The sequence below is a fragment of the Parambassis ranga genome, chromosome 24 (assembly GCF_900634625.1).
Source record: "Parambassis ranga chromosome 24, fParRan2.1, whole genome shotgun sequence".
NCBI classification, from domain to species: Eukaryota; Metazoa; Chordata; class Actinopteri; family Ambassidae; genus Parambassis; species Parambassis ranga.
In genome coordinates, this window is record NC_041043.1 from 6634502 (window position 1) to 6648361 (window position 13860).

Here is a 13860-nt window from a genome sequence, read left to right on the forward strand (position 1 = left end):
CACAGTTGCGTTTTTTTCTGTTATTGTTGTAGTTTAGGGTTGTGAGTTGAGTTATGAGCTCTGTACACAATACACAAACATTTATCCTTTATTTATTTTTGATGTGTAAAGCCGGAGGCGATGAAACACAACGCGTTAGCTTTTTTATGGACCATTTTATGTAGTAATTTATTTTGACTTTTATGTTCAATGATTATATTCACTGAGTAAAAACAACCAATGAGTGCCTGTAACGTCACATACTATTGTTGTTAATCGGCCAATGAGCGGTAGCAGGAGGCGGAACAATATGGCAGGACTGTACAGCAGCTGTTCGCACATGAACGATAAAACCAGTTTATAAAGAACAAAAGGATGTTTGACCTTAAACAGAAAGCGTATTTATTGAACTAGTAAGTATGTTATGACATTACTATTGGTGAAAAAACAGCTGTACAACTAAGCGTGTCTAAAAAGATGAGTAGCTAAAATTAGCTCGAGTGCTAATGCTAACTTGCTAACTAAGCTAACAGGTAAACACATTGCATGCGGTAGCAACATACAGAGAAGTGGATGAAAGATAGGAGCGTGGTATTATCTTGGGACCCAAGGGATGAAGAGGTGGAACAGACGTGAAGGACAACGACCGCACAGGCGACAGGGAGCCGGTCAGCGCCATGGATGGTACCGAGGCAGCCGGCAAAATCCAGCACAGTATGAACGCAGGTAGTTAGTTGTGTGAATTTATGCATTCTTACGCTGCACATGTTTGAGGTTGAAAGTCTGACAAGGTTCGTTGTTGGTGCTGCATATGGTGTTAAAACGGCAAAAACACAATTTTAAAGTAAACTATTTGGTTCTTTTTTTGTGATGATGGCAGGTATGGACACAATGATGCAGGACCATCATATACAGCAGCTCAGGGAAGAAACAACAACCATTCAGCGTCTGCTTCTTCATCCCTACCTTCCTCGTCTACTTCAACTTCCTCTAAATCCAGCACTGCTGCTCCAGGTCAGTACCACACATCTTTTCCACGGACTGGCATGGTGCACACTGGTGTCAAATCCTGAGCAGGGTCTAAAAACTAAAGTTTCTGACAAACAATACTTAATCACACAATCCATGTGAATGATTTTGAGGTCACTGTCTTTAAGGAATGCCTTCACATTATATCGATGAAAATGTACATTCTAAACTGGAAAAACGATGAAAAATAGAAATGTCGTTTTGTTTTCCTTTCTGCTGTCAGAGCTGCCAGGTTTCTACTTTGACCCTGAGAAGAATCGTTATTTCCGCCTCTTGCCTGGACACAACAACTGCAACCCACTGACCACAGAGCAGCTGAAGGAAAAAGAACGAGAGAAGCAGAGAAACAAGATGTTGACAGAGGATGAGAAGCCAAGAAAAGTGAGTCCCATCTCTGTATTTTAGCACATGTATTTTTAATGTACAATGTGTACTGTCTATGTTGACTGAACATTATTATTATTATTATATTAGTGCTGATTATGTTCTCCCTGTTGTCTGATCACTTATCTGAGCCTTGCTTGTAACAGCTCCAGCAAGAAAGCTATGGTTTAGTTGTTGTCTCACAACTCCTTGTACAGATCTAAATGGCACATGTTGCCTTTGTACTATTTTCAATTAAATGTAGGATTTACAAATTTGCAAATTATTGCATTCTGTTTTTATTTACACGTAATGCTGTGTGAAACAGGACTGTATGTAGATACAGCACATGACCCTGCTCTGCTAAACAGATTCTGCATTTCTAATGTAGGACTCAGCCTTGGTCTTAACACCCACATGAAGGGATTTCATGCTTGTTTGATGATGGGACATGTTTCCTCTTTTTATAGAAAGCACCAAGAACAGGACTAAACACATCACTGCTGCTGGAGAAAAGACATCTGGGTTTGTTACCGGAGAACTCCTATTGCAGGTACTGTATCATTGCTGTGTGCGCATACACAACAAGACATAAAGCTGTATTCCTCCTACAGACACTTCAGTACCCACAGCTGTAATGCATTATAGGAAAAAACAGAGACAAAGACACACTTTAATGCTAATCAGTTCTGTATGTGTGCAGCGACTTTTCTTCTGAGTTTTCCCAACCACTAATAATGACTCTAATCAGTTTTGACACATGACTGTAAATAGTAATGAAAAACAAAACATGCAAAAAAAAAGTTGTCAAAATATTTTTCCGCTCGACAGTTTGAATTCTTAGGAATTTATCCTCAACAAGTCAGATGATTTATATTCACCCTACAGGCTATTTCCATAAATGAATAAAATAACTACACAGAGAGCTAAGAGGATGTGTGTAAATTGTTCTGCTTTAGTAGATTGTCTATTTCTATGTCACTGTGTTTACTTCTGGTCTTCAGGCTCATCCATGAGGTGAAGGTCAGTGGAATGAAACGCCACAAACTAGAGATCCAGAGCACGGACAACAGCAGCCCGAACACTGACAACTTTAGACTCATAGTGGTGAGAGCATAAAAACCTTGTTAGATATACCTTCACACTCGTAACCATTTTTTATACAGAATGTATAGTAATTACATGTGGGTGCAAAACATTTGTGCTTCCTCAGGGGGATTCAGCGTGTGAGCGAGTGTTTACAGTCAATGACGTCGCACATGGCGGCTGCAAGTACGGCATCATGAACTTCAGCAGCAGCAGTCAGGGCTGTTTGTCTGTAGAGATGTGTGATAACCTCTATTTCACCAACCGTAAGGTGAGAATATATGACTAGTGCTGGGACAGCGTTCTTATCCACTGCACTGCAAGAAATCCTATTCGTTTGGGGAAATAGTTATCATTTTATTTAAAATAAATGTGTAATCAGTCAGTCAGTGTCACAGTATTAACAGATCCGTTATGACTACATGTGTTTCAGGTGAATTCCATCTGCTGGGCCTCGGTCAACTACCCTGATTCTCATGTTTTGTATCCTTGTTAGCTTAAGTATAGTGCTCAGTCAGTACATAGTTGTGCCTTCTTGTCTGAAACACAGTTTTAAAGCAGAGTTTTCCTTGACTGAACTGACTATCAGACTGTGTCTGGTGGGAGTTGCAGACACTCCTGGTTGTGTCAGTTTACTTCCTGCTTCCCTCTTTAGCAACTCCAACCCAGGTTTGTTTGGTTTATTGAACTGTTTACAATTTTCACAAATGTTTAAAAGCTGTTTTTATTTTGAAAGCGCGGTTTTGTCTCTCACCCTTTCTCTTCAGATCAACCTGGGATGCTGTGTAGCTTTAAGATATCCTCTGCCTGGTCATGTGCTTGGTGTCTCAATCCTCAGTTTGACAAGACCTTCAGCACTGGTCAGTAGCTATTTTTGTCACTACTGGTCTGATAGAATAATCCTAATCAGCCTTTTGCTGTGACTATGTGGTAATGCAACACAGACTTACATCAGTCTGGCAGCAGAAAGAATATTTTTAAACTTTGCTTGAGTTTTTTGTTTGTTTTTTAGCTATGTTCATCATTCTACAGTCTAAATAAAATTGAATTAAAATAGTAGTTATGAATATAAGATAACTGTGATTATGCATGTGTTTACAGGTCTGTCTCGAAGGGTCATTGTGAAGGATGCAGAGACGGGCCGAACACAGACTTACAGTGTGGGCAGTGATGTCTTGACTCAGCATTTTGCCCTCAGGGTGAGTCATTTCTTATTTTAAAGTGAAAAAAGGACAGTTGGGTTCACAGAAATTTATGCCTAGAATAAATACATCTCAAACAATTTCCCCAGGTTCCTGTCCTGTTTAATGGTTGCAGATCAGGGGAGATCTTCAGCATCGACCTCCGGCAGCGGGGTCGCAGGGATCACAGCTGGAAAGTCAATCGCTTCCATCAAGAATCCGCCATCACCTCTGTACGCGTCCTACAGGACGAGAACTATCTGCTGGCTGCTGACATGCTGGGCCAGGTCTGGTTATTCACCTGAAAATTACGTTTTTATTTTATTTACCAAAAGATTCAGCACAGATCTTTAGAACACTCATTTTGTTGTCGTGCTTTAATTTATTTGCAGATCAAGCTATGGGATGTGCGAGTGACAAAGCCAGTGCAGGAGTACAAAGGGCATTACAATGAGCATGCCTACCTTCCCATCCATGTCAATGAGCCTGAAGGGCTTTTGTTGGCAGGTAGGAGAAGATAGAATACTGTCTGTATTAATGACTATATGAAACTTGAAAACTCTGTGTCCTTTGCACAGTGGGTCAGGATTGCTACACACGGTTATGGAGCCTGAAGGATGGTCATCTGCTGAGAACCATCCCATCACCCCACCCAGCTGCAAATGACATGATACCAAGTGTCGTCTTCTCTTCTAATTTGGGTGGCTGCAGGGGACTCCCCGGACTACTCATGGCTGTTAAACATGACCTCTATTACTTCCCGTACAACATTGACTATCAGGAAGGAGGAGAGGTAACGGCTGACTTTTAGGACAATAATACATTTTTTTGCTAGATACATCAGCGACGTTGTCTAATTGGAAGAATTGGCTGGGGGAAAGTTTTGGACTGGAAATACAACCTCCGGAAAATGGCTTTTAAATCTCAGGGGAATGTTTTTTTAAGGAGATGTGTTTGTGCCAAAAAGAAATGGAAGTGCTGCCTTCATGAGTGCGCACACTTATATTTAGACATTGCATAATGTATCCCTTTCAAATGAAGTGCTCTTAATTAACACAGGATTGACATTAGTGGAGTTTAGGATGATGGTGATCTAACTTTAATGAGAACACTACTGTTTTTATTATAAATTGACACATTTTGTAATTTCCGTTGAATCCAAACTCCATTAAAGGTTATATGGAAAAACTCACAAGACACTTTGTTTCTGCAGTTTAATAGATATTTTTTGAGCATACATGAACACAAGGTATTGATTGGTTCCATGTGATATCCACTGTATCCGCTGATCTTATAAAATCAGCGATACAACAACTCTGGTTCACATCAGTCTGTTATTTCAGCTTTTATGTTGACATAGCCAAACCAACTCTCCGAGTCAGTGGAGTAAAAATCCCCTACAAATCAAATCGCACAATGTCAAGGTGTTCAGTAGAAAGCCAGATTGTATTGTGTCATAATGATCAGGTCAGATACTCTGTACAGTCCTTAAACATTGCTTACTTTGATGCACATTAAAAGCTCCTAGCTAACTAGCCACACAGCCTGAGTTGACAGAGTAAATGGTTACTTTTCGATTTATCTCCTGTATTTGAGGGGCCAGCCTCAAAAGATGGTTTGAAGTCTTTCTCTCTCTTTCTTTCTAAACCTTATTGCTACTGTGAGCCAGCCACTCTATAAAATCAGTCACTGTTGCATTTAATCCCACTGCAGTCAGATTTGTCTTGTTACCATACCACAGCCGCTTCAACATTGAAAAACAAAATGTAACCATTGAAAACTTTTCCCTGTTAAAAGTAAACTTTTCCCATAAATGTACTATATAGTCTATGTCAAATTTAAACAATTATGTAGACAGCATCACTAAGGCCATTTAAGTGCACAAACAACCACGAAGGATCGAGGGGGTTATGTAAGTGGTAATTACTAAGTAATTATATAAGCTGGAACGCATCTTGATGCTACAGGACATCAGTGTCTTCTGATTGTTCTAAACTAGTCCTCTTTAAGCCAAAGATCGGCAGGAAAGCTAACAATAGCTGGTCTGACTTAGAGGAACGCAAACATTTTAAACGTAGATCAGAAGTAATCATGGCTTCTTTTTCCCCCTCCAAAGCCAGGCCTTTATGTAACATCCAGGGCTTCCACAGAAGACCACCTTTCAAGTCAGAAGAAATACTTGACTGGACTTCAGTCAGTACTTCTCATTTTAATGGTTTTAATTGTGTAGCCCCAAACCATATAAAAGGTGTTAATAATATTAGTATAACAATATAAATCAGGATATATTATATGCAACTATCACTGCACTTTCTTAAAGACGTTGCACCTCTCATTCAATAAACTTCCTCAGCTGAAGAAGTCTTTAAAATGAAAGGTGAAATGTCTTCAAGAAAATTAAAGTTTGTCCAGTTGCCTCTGTTTTAACACTGGGAGGGATTGTCAAAGGGTTAAGGGATGCATCAATACAAATTTTAAAGTATCTAAAGGGGCACAGAAATTTACCTGAACTAGTACATACTTACATATGTACCTTTACTCACTTTCATCATGTTTCAAGTTGTTTTGTCTCTCCTCTCTTCACAGTGTCATTATAGGCATATTGAAGTGAAATAGAATCAATTAAGTGATGTAAAGTCAGCATTAACAAAAAAAAAAAGAAAAGTCCAACCTGCCACAGTATCGAAGCAGCCAGCCAGACTCAAAAATGTTCCAGTTTTAACCGTTCCCCACTTATCCTGCTAGAGTTCGCCAGGCTTCTCATTGCAGCTGTTGCACACCCTCACCGGGTGGTCCCAGCCACGAGACGGCACAGAGCGCCGCTCCTGGGAGCAGTCGTCACAGACGCCCTGGCCACAGGCGCGGCAGTGGTGGATGGAGAGGCGCGGGGTGAACTCCTTTTGGCACTCACAGCAGGAGTGGATGTCCTGATCTGGGACCCAGTAGGCCGGCCGAGCTGCATCCTTCACTAGACCTAGACGCAGAGGAGAAAATGGTAGTATGACTGTGCAGCTGGGCTTTTACTGAGGTTTTAATAGCATTTGCATTTTCTATAATGTTTCAGAAAGTCTGTGGAGTTGGGATAATACAGGCAGATCTAATTCTCACCAAGAGGTATGTCAATGGCACCAACTACAGCTCCTAAAGTGTTCTGAACAGCCTCGCCAACCTTCCTGGCTATCAGGGTACCTCCCTCCTCCTCCAAGGCTGCATCCAGCAACTCTACAACAGGGAAACAAATCCGAATGTACAGCAGCTGAACTGCATTTGATGTTTTTTTTTTTTTTAGGGGGGGGGTTTAGATACTCACCAGTTGGAATTCCCCTGTTGTGGAAACATGCATCACACACTCTTACTGGAGCGAGGCCCCAGCCCCTCTCTGGGACTGGCCGAGTTTTGGAGGAGCAGGCATCACAGAAGCCCTCCCCACAGGCACGGCAGTGGTGCTTGGTGTCATTGGGCTGGAACTCTTCTTCACATTTATGGCATTTCTACAACACATAATAACAGCATGACTGCTGCAGCAATGCTATGAAACACATACAATCCCTTGTTGGAGAGAGTTTGCAGTAAAATGATTCCTTGACATCCACAGTAACATTTTCTGTATTATATCCAGAGCTCAGTTCAGGTTTGGTTATGTACCAGGATTAGGGAGTTGGGTTTCCAATAGGCAGGAGCGATCTGGTCGGTCAGCCAGGAGGTGACTGCTTTGGCAGGCTTGACGCTGAGTTCAGACACAGACTGAGAAATGTATTTGACTCCATCCAACAACCTTTGGGCAGCGTTGTTGTTATCTTTCAGAAAACCGTCAGACTGAAAAGAAAAGAAGCGTAAAGAATTACAACCGTGTTTTAGTCAGGTTCAGGCAATGTGACTACATTTGTCACTTTGATAGTAGCTTAGTTTTGGCTTCTATAGGGAAACTAGGTATGCTCTAATCAACATGTCACTGCAATCAGCTCAAAGTGGATGTGATGCAGAAAAATCTTGGCTTCCAACTTTGTTTAATTGGTTTAAGTAGAATCTCATTTAAGCTGTTCCATTGTGGCCTTACCCCAGGCCAAATGTGCTGGATCTCTGTTCTGACCACTGTTTCCACTGGGTCCTGGTTTCCGTACCAGTACTGCCTGCTTCTGTAGATCACTCCACAGTTAGGACACTCAATTACATATCTGGACAAAGGCAGAGACATCACAGTGTCAATACGGTGTGGACCGACTGCAGAGGTGACACACACTTTTTCTTACAGCATTCCATTCCTTTAAGCCAACAAGTGAACTTCTGTGGTAGATGGACTCACCCAGACCAAGCATAGATGGCCAAGCCAAACCACGGTGAGTCAGAAGAGGCCGTCGTTTTGGGAACCACTATAACCTCCTTTCCCCCTTCATAGCAGGCCTGAGAAGTTCAGAGTAGACACTCAGAAACTTGTCAAGCAGCCATCATTGTGTGCATGTGTGTGTAAAAACTGGCAACATCTGGACCAGATTTACATGCTAAAATGCCCAATTCTACATCAGAAAGTATTTACAGACTGGTGTTAAAATGTATTGTTTCTACATTCTGCTGAATTAATGGCAAGTGAGGAGTATTGCTGCAGTTCGATAGCTGCCCTTTCAGCCCACCTCACCTCCACTCACACTCCACTGCTTAGCCCATATTTAGGTTCAGTCAGTTGCTGGACTCAAGCACCCAAAGCCTCAGCACTGAGCTTCAAAACCACTCTTGTCTTGAGCAAAGTGATGGTTATGTCAAAGAGTGTTTATTTGCAGGCTATGGTTTGAACTTGCCTTGCAAGTGTAGATGCGGTTGTCATATTGTGCGGAGTAGCGACAGCGATGTTTAGCTTCATGATCGAGTTCTTCCTTCAGGTGATTCATACTTCTCTTACATCCTGACCTGAAAGTGGGAACACGTCAAGTAAGAATGATTCTGAAAGTTTCTAATTTAAAACCTTTTGACATATTTGCCAACAATAATTTTATTTAGAGAATTAGCCAGACGTTATCCTGCTACTAGTTTGACACATACCCACAGCTGAGGCAGATGCTGGAGCAGGTAAAGTACTCATCTGGAAAGAAGGAGTTACTGGCCATATGCTCATCTGTTATCTCCCCACTGAAGCGCTCAGTCAGAGCCTGAACAAAGTAGACAGAAAAATTCACTGTCAATTCAGCACTATACACAGAGAGCTTTTCATTATATCTAATAAACACACACATTGTTTTCCAAACATCATTACCTGGAGAGCCTTGTAGATGACGCTGGCAGAGCGTGGTGAACGGGTTGTATTGTTATCCAGCTGTTGTTCCAAGCTTCGCAGCAAACCGCTGAAGTCTGTAGGAGGGTTGTAGGTGCGAGTGCCCCGGTACTGGATGGAGCTGAATGCTTCTGGAAACAGGCCCAGCTTCCTGAAACGCTCCTGGAGCAGACGGTCAGCTGATTCAGATGGTTTGTCTAAATTTGGGAAAACAAATACAGAAAGAGCCAACTGGAAAATAAATGACAGGATTTAATGAGCTTTTTCTTGGACAATATTGTGCTCGTCTTGCTTACTGAACTCCCACAAACATAAATAAGTATAAGTAAGGGCTGTCTGTTTTAGGAACCTGATCCAAGTAGTTTGGTGTGGACAGTCTCATGGAAAATGATCACAGCCGGGCCTAGAGTAGATAATGGGACATCCAAACCACAGCGGGTGGTAGTCGCCTTCAATTCCCTGGCGAAATGTTTCAAGTAGGCGTCAGATGCGTCGCCAAGGAACTTGAAGAGATCGTCATGGAGACGGTCAGCATGTGTTCGGTAGATAACCACATCAGAGATTGCCAGGACTTTGAGGAGCAAACGGGTTCGCTGACTGTGATTAGCCCCTGATGAGTGAAAACAGAAGAAGTCAATTGTACATAAGAACATCAGACCACCTCTGTTTATAAGAAGAAGAAGAATATGGTACCTGCTCCAAGCAGTCCCTCTGTGTCAAGGACTACAACCCAATGCAGAGGGTCCATAGCTGCCCAAACACCCACAGTGCAGGATTCTTGGGTAGGGGAGGTCTTGAACACTTCTCTTCCAAGAAAGAAAGTATGATTGAGGGTGTGTGATTTCCCTTCTCCTGTGTTTCCAAAGATGGAGACCACCTTGAGGAGCTCATCTGGTCTGCAGCCAAGTCTGCTGACAAAGTCCTCCTCATGTTTTACCTAAAAAACCAAACCCAGTCTGGTCACCATAACAACTGAGCTGCCGCCAAAAGCAGATTTTAAAATCACCTACCTGCATCTCCTCCTTCTCGTCCACTAACAGGAAGCTGCACACCTTCTCCAGCTTGGCTTTGAGGATTTCCATTTCTGATTCCCCAGCAGTGATGCTGTTCTCCTGTGAAGCTTTGGCAGGAGGGTAAGGGGTCAATGGGTGCTTCCTCTTGTTGACTCCGCCGTGGGTGCGTTTTTGGCAATCCAAGCACAGGTTGATCTTACAACCCTGGCATCGCACCACTGCTCTGAGTCTGACGGAGCAGCTGCCGTCACCTTTACAAGAGTCACAGAAAGGAACGTGGCCTGCTATGATCCGAACCCGGTCGTGATTCCTCATCCGCTCCTGTCGATGGAGCTCCAGCTCACAGCGGGCACACTGCAAACTGCCACATTCATCACACTCGAAGGCAGCCTCATCAGACCCCCCGCAGGCGTAGCTCTCCTGACAGACTAGGATTGTGTTCATTCCTTTATCTACTACTGGACCTTGACCATTCATGTCTAAACCTCTGACAGTTCCGAATGACACCCCTGATGCTGATAACAAGTGAGAGCTGTGACTTTAACTGAGAGGTACTGGGACTGCACGATTATGCAGCAGAGGACACGAGGTTATGGCACAATAAGGTAGATCTCTATGACCAGATGTCATGTAACTTTTTTTTGTTCAAGTTCTGAAAAAGCAGCAATTCTATCAAAAACGTTAAGCTGAGCACCTTATCACTGCTTAGAGGATATCCAGTCAAACAAGTCCAGACAAGTACTGATTCAATGTTTTAACATGATACTTTGCTAGTTACCATTACATTCCCTTAGTAGTCTGTTTTAGAAAAGTTTCCTAATGTTACCCGATATGCTTTTCATAATGCCCGAAATATACAGCGTGAAACGCAATGATAAACAGCCATTAGCCAGAACCAGTCACACAAAGAGACACACTTCTGACAACATAAACAACCTTCATTTATGTCGACTGACCTAGCAGTTGCTAACAGAGCGGCGGACAACGGCCGAGTTGTTTACTAAAATGTTGCCTCGACAGCCTGAAATTAGACACGTACACTATTTAACACCATACCGCCGACTGCCACGCACAGCTAACGGTGGAGAGAAACTAAGCTAGCTGGGCTAATATTGTGTCAGACCGTTGTAGATGTTGCTTTCACATCAGCTGATCGGCTTGTTTTTATCCAGAGGTAAAAGGTCAACACACACACACACACGGAATTATGGGAAATTGAGGTTTTTCAATGTGCCAAGACAAATTATCGTTAAAGTCTACGTGTTTTGTTATAATATTATTACATATAAATATATGTTCCCCCTGTATGACTTTTAATCTTAGTCAGACCAAAAACAACTTGCCAACTTTAAGAAACAATAAAATGACCTTAGCCTTCACCCATAATGCTTTGCTTCTTTACAGCTGCTGTGAGGTGTGCTACGTTTTTGAAACGGCGTACACCGGAGTGTGGAGAGCGCACCAGGAGCAACCGATACCGTCAAATCTCTTGACCATGGCCACTTAGAAACCGCGTGGAATTGATAAGTGCAGATGGAGTTATTATGTAGGCGGGTATACATTATTCGGGTTTTTGTGACGGACGTGGCAGGTCACCATCTCCGGCTGTTTATGTTCGATGGCCGCTCTTGCTAAACTTTCATGTATCCGGAACACCCCGGTGAGGAAAACAGTGCAACTAAAACTGATGCCAATTTGACGCAAATGCTGGTGCACTTGTTTTCAGGGTATTTTTGTAAAGTTTTGTTGCTGAATTTTCTCTGATTCGTGGAAAGCGTTAGCACGTTTTGGAATTGTCTTTATCCAGTCGCTAAAATATTATCACCTCCTGTCTCCATGCGCTGCTGTCCTTGCTTCTTTACATCATTAGCTCAGTGCTAGCTTAACACTGTTAGCTAAGCTAACTGTGCATCCGAGACTGTATGCTCGTTTTCTTCTTTATGCACTCTTGTTTTTCACTGATTCACTATGGAGGATGAAGCCTTTACTGACATCAGTGGTAAACCCATAACTCTGGACTGTCAGAATCACTCAAGTTTTTGCAGAGAGTTCACGGTCAGCTCCCCCAAAGTGTCCATCGGGAAGGTGATGGTATACACCTGCGCTGTGTGGCTGTTTGCATACGCCGTCTTCTTCTTCACACAGGTTAGACGAGTGTCAAACCGTGGTACAATAACTTCTTGGAAGGTTACACTTTTCCTAAATTAACTTTTAAGGTTAAATTTGTGTTGACTTTCAGAGCTGATAGATTAATCTCTCTGAAAGCAAGTAGCTGTCTTATAATTATCAATTTCTTATTGTCGAACCTCTGTGTAACATAATCTATCATAATCTAGTGGTCTGTAAATGTTCCTCCCCTGCAGATCACTGCTGTTCTGTCCGGTGCTATCCTCATCACCTTGGTGGGCATGATGTTTCACATCCACTTTGTGAAGGTGGACCACGAGTCCCTTCTCGTGATTGGCTCCTTAGGCATCCAGGTGTCCTCCAGCTACGCCTCAGGCCGTGAGATCACCACTTTCATTGAGATGAGCAAGATCAAGGATATTATCATCAATGAGGCAATTTACATGGTATGTATGAACACTGATGACTTTTGTGCATTTTATATAATTTTGTGTCAGGTAATGCAGTTGGATTAATGTATAATACGTTTTTTTCCCCAGCACCAAATCATCTACTACCTCTGTGTGCTGTTGAAGGACCCTTCAGAACCTAATGCAGTGTCAAGTGTCGTGCCATTGTTTCAGGTGAGACAGCTTCTAAAAGACCTCTTAACACATGCAGTGCCATTTGTACCAACCTGTTTCTAATTACCTAATGGTAATTATTTCTTTGTTTTACAGAGTTCAAAGCCTAGGTTAAACTGCTTGGTGAAAGTTTACAAAAGCTGTCAGGAGATTCTGTCAAAGAGCCAATGAGCAACAAGTCATAAGTAAGCAATATTAAGACTGTTTAGAACTTGTTTTAGGCTTTTGCTTACTCTTGATTAAACACATGACATTTCCAATAATATTATTGACATGTTGTATTTTGTTGTGTATTTACGTGTGAAAAGTAGCACTGGCCTCCGACAACACGTGTCCAACCTACAGAGCCAAACCTTTTTTAGGTATTGTATTAAAGCATAGTAATATAATAATAACTTTCATAACAGTATTTATAGATGAAGACCTTATTTTGCCAATGTCTGTGTTTTATAAGCATTTCCTCACTCTATGTATTTGTACGATTAAAAGATAAATTAGATAAAACATAAAGAGTTGTCCTTGAAGATTTTTATTTACCTTCCCCCAGCAGAGGGCAGCACTGTACCAACCATTTTGTCCTGATCTTTGTGTTTATGCCTTGTCCATACAAAAGTAAACTGCTTTTGAATTTTTATTAAAAAAAACTTTAATAAAAGGCCCCTTAAATATAAGTGTCAGATAAACATAATATATTTTTACACATCTTTGTCCTATGTCTTTACATCCTTTAAACAGCATTAACTGTCATGTTTTACATGCGCTTGGTCACGTTTGCTTCGGTTGTCTGTCATGTTATTGTGTATACGACAGACCTGTTCTCAGAAATGTCGTTCCAGCTTACCTCACCCATGCGTGCAGCACGATCTGATCTACCCTCTTTCTTTTCATTCATTTTAATTCTCAATGACCATCTGCAGGCTCCGCTCACCTGTGTGTGAACTCTACGCTCCACAGGTCAACAAAACAAGCTTAGGGGTGTGATTTTCACGGGGCGAGGTGTTACACTGCTGTGAAGGGTGGCCCTCTGACAGGATAATGGTCCCTCCTGGAGGTGTGAAACTGCCAGGAACCAGCAGGAGAGAAAACCTGGGAGTCATCAGGAGTGACACCTCAGGGCTTCTCAATAGGCCTCATAAAGCAGCACCCCCTCCTACATGGGTAGGGGTTTAGGTTTGGTGACCCAGAAACACACAGTG

The 13860-nt window shown here is 42.2% G+C and overlaps 3 protein-coding genes across 3 annotated transcripts; 2 read left to right on the top strand and 1 right to left on the bottom strand.

The window, feature by feature from the left end:
* The first annotated feature begins 264 nt into the window (after positions 1-264).
* On the top strand, positions 265-4830 carry wdr21 (WD repeat domain 21). The gene is made up of 14 exons (XM_028396927.1): positions 265-392; positions 591-705; positions 860-993; positions 1232-1389; positions 1842-1924; positions 2376-2478; positions 2585-2728; positions 2891-2940; positions 3047-3126; positions 3225-3317; positions 3559-3656; positions 3749-3925; positions 4031-4145; positions 4217-4830. The coding sequence occupies exons 2-14, from the start codon at positions 593-595 to the stop codon at positions 4447-4449; spliced, it is 1581 nt and encodes a 526-aa protein (XP_028252728.1). The 5' UTR covers positions 265-392; positions 591-592; the 3' UTR covers positions 4450-4830.
* Positions 4831-4838: 8 nt separating this feature from the next.
* Positions 4839-10411, bottom strand: zfyve1 (zinc finger, FYVE domain containing 1). Its single transcript, XM_028396925.1, has 12 exons — positions 9912-10411; positions 9595-9838; positions 9251-9511; positions 8884-9098; positions 8673-8779; positions 8432-8540; positions 7942-8039; positions 7696-7813; positions 7284-7454; positions 6949-7129; positions 6747-6860; positions 4839-6612 (listed from the first exon to the last, which is right to left on the bottom strand). Exons 1-12 carry the CDS (start codon positions 10389-10391, stop codon positions 6380-6382), a joined length of 2331 nt encoding a protein of 776 aa, XP_028252726.1. The 5' UTR covers positions 10392-10411; the 3' UTR covers positions 4839-6379.
* On the top strand, positions 10381-12927 carry pigh (phosphatidylinositol glycan anchor biosynthesis, class H). Its single transcript, XM_028396928.1, has 5 exons — positions 10381-10519; positions 11319-12059; positions 12278-12487; positions 12581-12664; positions 12761-12927. The coding sequence occupies exons 2-5, from the start codon at positions 11883-11885 to the stop codon at positions 12833-12835; spliced, it is 546 nt and encodes a 181-aa protein (XP_028252729.1). The 5' UTR covers positions 10381-10519; positions 11319-11882; the 3' UTR covers positions 12836-12927.
* The last annotated feature ends 933 nt before the right edge of the window (positions 12928-13860 follow it).

Coding starts and splice junctions, on each gene's coding strand:
- wdr21 (XM_028396927.1), top strand. CDS start 593: ATGAAGAGGTGGAACAGACGTGAAGGACAACGACCGCACAGGCGACAG. Junction 1,390..1,841: donor AGGATGAGAAGCCAAGAAAA/GTGAGTCCCATC, acceptor CTCTTTTTATAG/AAAGCACCAAGAACAGGACT. Junction 3,657..3,748: donor CTCAGCATTTTGCCCTCAGG/GTGAGTCATTTC, acceptor CAATTTCCCCAG/GTTCCTGTCCTGTTTAATGG.
- zfyve1 (XM_028396925.1), bottom strand. CDS start 10,391: ATGAATGGTCAAGGTCCAGTAGTAGATAAAGGAATGAACACAATCCTA. Junction 9,839..9,911: donor ACGAGAAGGAGGAGATGCAG/GTAGGTGATTTT, acceptor TTGGTTTTTTAG/GTAAAACATGAGGAGGACTT. Junction 6,861..6,948: donor CAACAGGGGAATTCCAACTG/GTGAGTATCTAA, acceptor TCCCTGTTGTAG/AGTTGCTGGATGCAGCCTTG.
- pigh (XM_028396928.1), top strand. CDS start 11,883: ATGGAGGATGAAGCCTTTACTGACATCAGTGGTAAACCCATAACTCTG. Junction 12,060..12,277: donor CCGTCTTCTTCTTCACACAG/GTTAGACGAGTG, acceptor CCTCCCCTGCAG/ATCACTGCTGTTCTGTCCGG. Junction 12,665..12,760: donor GTGTCGTGCCATTGTTTCAG/GTGAGACAGCTT, acceptor TTTGTTTTACAG/AGTTCAAAGCCTAGGTTAAA.